Source organism: Dendronephthya gigantea, unplaced genomic scaffold, assembly GCF_004324835.1.
Source record: "Dendronephthya gigantea isolate DGI-Jeju-01 unplaced genomic scaffold, DenGig_1.0 000003F, whole genome shotgun sequence".
In the NCBI taxonomy this organism is placed as follows: domain Eukaryota; kingdom Metazoa; phylum Cnidaria; class Anthozoa; order Malacalcyonacea; family Nephtheidae; genus Dendronephthya; species Dendronephthya gigantea.
In genome coordinates, this window is record NW_021163013.1 from 2,595,139 (window position 1) to 2,601,642 (window position 6,504).

Genomic DNA, 6,504 nt, shown 5'->3' on the forward strand with positions numbered 1-6,504 from the left:
ACTAAAATTGTGCGTATATTTTTCAATCGGATTGGCGTATATATATTACCATAAGACTGACAAGTAGTATACATATAATAATATTATTAAATTATATTTAATCATGATTATTTTATTTCATTTTACTTCAATAAATTATAATTTTTACAAATGCACGAGCGATTTTCCCGTCAATTTTATGTTGATTTTTAACTGTTCGTGACCTTGTTACTAATGATATTATGAAATTGACAAGTTTTGAAAAGCCTGTCAATTTCGTAAAATATGCTGTTATTGAAAACTTGTCATATTTCATCTTTTGCGAATAATTCAAAATTGATAATTAAGTTATTAAGAAATGTATCTGATTTTTAACTTGATGGCTAAAATATACGAGTCAATATAGTTACGTAGTCAATACGAGTCAACGCGTTCACGATAGGAGTTCTAAAATGTTTGGAGATAATTGGAAATAGTAATGTTCTTTCACATAAAAATTTTTCTTCAGTTTTTTTTTATTCAGAATTTTTTTTATTCAGAAAGTTATGTATGCCCAGATTAACAAACACTGTATTGTGATATTAAAAGAAACTTTCCTTTCTGTTTCGATCCGATACTGAGGAAAATCAGCTTTTATAACTTACTTTCTTTAGGAGATTTCTGTCTAGAATGTAGGGCAAATAAAGTTTCATTCCCTGTTTATAATGCTACATGAAGGGTCGCATGACTCGCATCTTGTTTATCAACATGCTCGCACAGAAATGCAAAATACATTCGAATCGCCGCAAATTAAAATTTGCCTAACGAATCAATCAAACATGTATTTTCTGATTGTTGAGTATAGGCACGTGCATATTATTACTGTCTGTAAAAATGTTTAATGGACTGTAAATGTCAACCAGTCTCGGGGCTAAGCCCGGATCAAACTAGAACGCAAGTCCATCGCAAGTTTTTGCTTCAGGTTTTGCGCGTGCATGCTTGTACCTCGTGTGACTGTCCACTTGCGATGACTTGAGTTGACTTCCGACAACATTGAATAATTTAAAATTTTCATCGCAATTTTTTAAAACGTTTGAACAGGAAGTTCAAGTACTTCGCAAGTTGAATTTGCGATGGACTTTCGTCCTCGTTTGATCCGGGCTTTACACGCAGATAACCTTGCTAATATTGCACAGAAATGTCCCTTCCATTTGCCCTTCATTAAGCAAAAATAAAAATTCACTTAAGATAATTTGTACTTTTTTGTGAAATTGTGAAAGTGCAAGATTATCTTTAATGAATTTCTATCTCTGCTTAAAGAAAGGCAAAGGTGTATTTTTTCTGGTAGTTACAAGAAAGATTGAACAAGCTTGGGGTGTGTCTGTCCACATCAAGAAGGGATGCACTCATCAGGATGCTTGGAGGCCATTTTTCTGATCAAGTTGTCAATAAGATCAGGAAAGGAAAGGTATTCCGTGGTACAGGAGATAATTGGGATCTAAGGATTCTGAAAGGTAGTATGGCGAAAAGAACATTCATAATGAAGATCTTCACTTGTTTGCCACCAATCTCATTGAAAACAGATTGACATTCAATCACTTACCAAATGATATGCCAAAGAGGAACATTGACGACCTTCCACGTTCCACATTTTCTTTAAATGTAAATGAGTGGAAACAGTATGCAAACAATGCCAAGGTTATTGTAGGTCGGATTGTTCTTCAATATCTTCCCCATTTCAAGTTTCTAAATGGTGTTGTTCCGGAACATATCTCACATGTTTACAGTAAAGAAATGGAACAGCAGTCAACCATTGTTAGCATGCCTATAATAAATGCCAATGAGGCAAAATATGAAGATTGTGTTTCCATCCTTCGTACTTACGAAAAGTGGATTTCTGAAATATATGTTCAAGCTGGTTTTCTCAAAGAAATGCCCCCCATAGAGAATCCACCAGTGCCTGCTGGACCTGCGGCCCCTGGTCAGACGCATGCCCATCAAGCAGCAACTCCGAATGATCAAATGAGAGATATGAAGATTGCATTTGCCGGGGATCAGTTAACGAGAGTGCGTTTTGCTGGTGCGAAGGATCTTTTGTCAGGGTCTCATACGCCTTCAGATAGGTTTGAGCATTGCTCGCCTTTCAAACCTGTGATGTGGCATACCAAAGCTTCACTTCTCCAATATTCGTATTCATTTCTTCACAAATCAGAGTCCGTAAACCAGGTTGGGACATTAAAGTATTTTAGAGAGAAGTATCACCGTAAGAATGCTACACCATCCAAAGTTCTTGACTCTTACGAAGGAAGCGAGGACTTGTTTATAAGCGTGGGAAAAGCTTACATTGTTGCTGCTGTTCTTAAGTTTTTTGGTATGAAAAAGCTTGACGACAAACCTACTGACCATGTTTTCCCCGACAACATCAGGAGGGCAAACAAAGAAAGCAAGACAAGATACTATGACAATGTTTTTGGGCAATTCGTTGACAGAATGGTCCTGCAGAAAGGTACCAACGAGTCGTATGATGATGAAGACTATGTCATGAACTATGGGTTGTGTTTCATCTTCTTGTCTATTCTGCTATTACAAATGAAAGATACTGCTAAAGAAGCTGATGGCAACAGAAATCTGATCAATCAAAAACTGTTACTGGCTGTATTCAAATCAATGGGAAGTTACAGCAAATATGCTATCGAGATGTTTGTTAGCATAGCACAGATTGAATGCCTCTTGACCCCTAGATTGTCAGAAGAATTCAAATGGGGATTCTTTGTGAACTATCGAGGAGGTGCAGGGAAGAATATTGAGGACGACTTGGCACAGGAAATATACAACAAAGTGTCAAAGAGTATTGTCCAACGCATGGGTGCAAACAAAACTTTGAACTCCATTAGTAAAATCTGCAGAGCAACAACAGGGATAAGTCAAGTTACAGAAGCAGTTGATTGTTCTATTGGAATTCACAAAAAATCTGTCCAGCATACATCTCGGGATTCCCTAGAAGATGAAAAAGAAATGATTGCAGATCTTTTAAACCTCAATCCTTTCACTCATGTACCCTTGAGATGTCATGAGAGTTTTCCTGAAATTAAACAATGTCCTCTGAAATATCTGAACATTGTCGAATTCCATCAGTGGCTAGCAAAACACATGAAAGAACTCTCAAGTTAACCTATATATTTTTATTTGATTGTATGTTGGAATCAATTCCACCATAACATATAAGGTCAAACACTCAAACAAAATATGGATATGAACTAAATAGAAATTTTGAATCAAACTTGGCTTTTTTTTAACACTTCCATTTTTTTGCCACATATTATTGTGTTCCCTTTGTTTGACTGACAATGTAAATTTCCCACTTTAGTGTTATTTATGATCTCTATGATTTACACAGACAGCACTCTGTGGTTTGTGTTTATATACTGTAATAAAATTTACATAGTTTTCCCAAAGCTGTCTGTTAATTTGTTAACAAATTTTTTTTCTGTTAATCTGTTAACAAAACTATTACCAATACATACTTTGATCATTGTCATTGTTCCTCCAGTTTGAAAGTTGCTATTTGCATTACAAACATCATGTCAAAACTGTGAGGTCACATATAACAGAAAATATCTGGGATGAGCAAGTTTCATCCCATATCCCAAATGTGCATAACAGATCGCACTCTCTTGCGATATATTCAATACCATCTATTATGTTTTCAGTCATGGTGTTTATGTTTAACAATGGGACATCAAGCATGGGTATAGACTGCAATGTTTTTGAAGAGCTGTGCAAAATTGCTTTTATTGATTCTTTTAGAGGAATCCTGTTTTCCATGGGTAGTTCCCGGGCTTTTTTATATTTGGAGAGAATGTGTCTTCTGTGGTCTTACTGCCTTCATCACAAATACTGCAGCAATTGCTCTGTTTCACTAAATTAAATCCAAAATACTCTACAATGACCTTTCTCAAACATGTGTCGCAAGCTTGGCAGTAATCTTTCATACACTGTTGTACGTGTAATATGTTTTTGCTAATGTCAGAATTGTTGTAATAAAGGGTTGCTTTAGCCTGTAAGCCTACAGTTCGACCAGCACGTCCTATCTCTTGCATGTAGGCCTCAAGTGTGCTTGGTGGTGAGATATGAATGACACTTGTGACATATGGTGAATCCACTCCCATTCCAATAGCAGAAGTTGCAAATATTATTCTTACCCTTGAGTCTTCTTTCTTTATCTCTCTTATGATTTCCTTTTTCATACGGTCAGTTTGTGGGGAGTGGAATTGTGCAAAAAGTCTCCCAGCTGGCTCTTTTGAGTTCCCCACATATTGGTCATCCTTCAGAATTCTCTCAAATAGAGAGTAAGCATATCCACAATATTTCAACTTTAAATATATAATTGTCATTGGGTATTTCTCTCTTCTAATTGCTAGCTCCTGAGCAATTGGTTCAATAATGGCTCTATAACTCTCATTACCCACGTTGTTGCTAAGTCGAATCTTTTTTTCCAGGTATATATTCATTCTGTTTGGGTTGACAGACACAATTTTGCAGCTGGCAAGCAGAAGACTTTTTTTCAACTTTTCCAACATTACTGGTGAAGCTGTTGCTGTCAGCGCAATAGTTGGAACCAATGGAAAGAATGCTTTTAGTGAGGATAGGTCTTTAAAGTCTGTTCGAAACTCCTCGCCCCTACCAAATAATTATGATTATTTAATAAATCAATTATTCATTAATGCAGTACCTCACTGACAAGAAAAAGGATGTGACATTATACAATATATATTCAGATAAGTACATAGCAAGCATTGCATATTTTCATATAACATTTTGATATGATGACTACAATTTTGACAAAATGTATACTATTCAAATACTGATGAGTGGTTACAAGTGTGATCAATTCTTCACAGTTTTATACAGTATAATAAACTGAAACTGCCATTTTAATTTGCAATCATCAAGCATGGCGTTTCAGTTATAACCCATTTGATGAGATTTGAAAAGGTGGTCATCTGGTATAAGGAAATCTATTGGCATTGCATGAACATATTATTTTGCAAGCAAGGCTGCTATCATTGACGTTTAATAATTTCTTACCATAGCTCAACACAATGTGCCTCATCAATTACACAAGCTACAACATTGTCTTGGTAAATTTGACTTGTCATTAATTTTCGTCCTTCTTTGCTTAATAGAGCTTCTGGGTGGGCAAATACAATCGAACATTCTCCATTTAGTATGTCGTTCGGGATTTGATAGTCTTCCTCAGTAAGGTGACTAAGGTTTTCGTTGGACGATTTGTCTTCAGTAGCTGGTGACGATGAGAACAACTTTTCAATCTCGCTACGATCTTTGCTTCTTCCAACAAGTACATTAGCCGAGATACCTCTATCCTTCAAGATTTTCAGTTGGTCTTCAATTATTGAATTTAGAGGACAAATAACTAGAACAATATTGCTGCGCTTCTTAGTTGGCATGAAATACGGTAGAATATGAAAAATTAATGACTTGCCAAACCCTGTAGGTAAGACCCCGATTACGTCTTTGCCATTCAAAATATACTCCAGACACTTTACTTGAAGTGGCTTGAGATTTAATGGCGGAAAGTTTGCGGAATTAAGTGCAATTCCAATATACTTGACAATATTAGACGCCGCCATTTTGAAAATATTTAGGCATAAATTATGCTTATTCAAAATACCCACGAAATGTGGGTATTTTGAACGGCCGATCCCAGGGCCTTTCCTCTACCCCCCCCCCCCGCAGCCTCAACCCTCCCTATAAAGTCCCAAAAGGCCCTGGGAACGAGGTTGTAATAAGAATAATAAGCTTTTTCAGTAATATCTTATATTTTATATTTCAATCAACATATATTTTATATATTATATAAATTATGTTGTATAATATATACATGCGTATACTTACGAATCCATATATTTATGCCCATGCATCAGGGTTGCAGACAAGCTGGTGATTTTTAAATTCACCATATGTGAAGCTATTGCTGCATTTGATACAATTGATAACTGGACCAATATCCTAAAAAAATATTTAAATATTACCAATTATTTTACCAATTACATGCAAGAGGCAAATGTTATATCAGTGAATATAAAAGCTTGACAATCTCAATCACAGTTTCCATACAATGATTATGCTCACAGTAGGTCAGAAGTGCATATTAATTGTCAAATTTTGTGGTGTGTGAGAAACGCAAGAGTCAATAAGGGCAGTGGCGTAGCCAGAACGATAATTGGGGGGGCCCATATTCATATATTCGTGATACGCAGGATTAATTTCTTTTCAAATCAATTGTCTTTACAGTCTGTTTACATGAATATATGAATATGGGCCCCCCCAATTATCGATGCTGGCTACGCCACTGAATAAGGGTTGGGAAGTCTATATGTGAAAATGCTGTGCTTGTCACAATTAAGCATGTTGAGTAATTAAATCCAGAATAACTTTAATAAATAGAAATTAATTTTCTTAGTATGCAATAATAAAATCGTGTAAGTTGAAAATAATTTGTAAAACTAAGATGTCAAAAGCCCC

The 6,504-nt window shown here is 35.7% G+C and overlaps 1 protein-coding gene across 3 annotated transcripts; it reads right to left on the reverse strand.

The window, feature by feature from the left end:
* Positions 1 to 617: 617 nt before the first annotated feature.
* Positions 618 to 5,680, reverse strand: LOC114540970 (ATP-dependent DNA helicase Q1-like). 3 transcript variants are annotated; one of them, XR_003689172.1, is made up of 5 exons: positions 5,047 to 5,680; positions 4,161 to 4,638; positions 3,483 to 3,548; positions 1,562 to 2,955; positions 618 to 1,465 (listed from the first exon to the last, which is right to left on the reverse strand). XR_003689172.1 is itself a non-coding variant. In XM_028560963.1 (3 exons), the coding sequence occupies exons 1-3, from the start codon at positions 5,607 to 5,609 to the stop codon at positions 3,543 to 3,545; spliced, it is 1,047 nt and encodes a 348-aa protein (XP_028416764.1). In that variant the 5' UTR covers positions 5,610 to 5,680; the 3' UTR covers positions 2,965 to 3,542. The 3 variants fall into 3 exon arrangements, 2 of the variants coding, with proteins under 2 accessions (XP_028416764.1, XP_028416773.1); XM_028560963.1 differs by lacking the exons at positions 618 to 1,465; positions 1,562 to 2,955 and having other exon boundaries at positions 2,965 to 3,548; XM_028560972.1 differs by lacking the exons at positions 618 to 1,465; positions 1,562 to 2,955; positions 3,483 to 3,548 and adding an exon at positions 3,838 to 3,877.
* Positions 5,681 to 6,504: the final 824 nt, after the last annotated feature.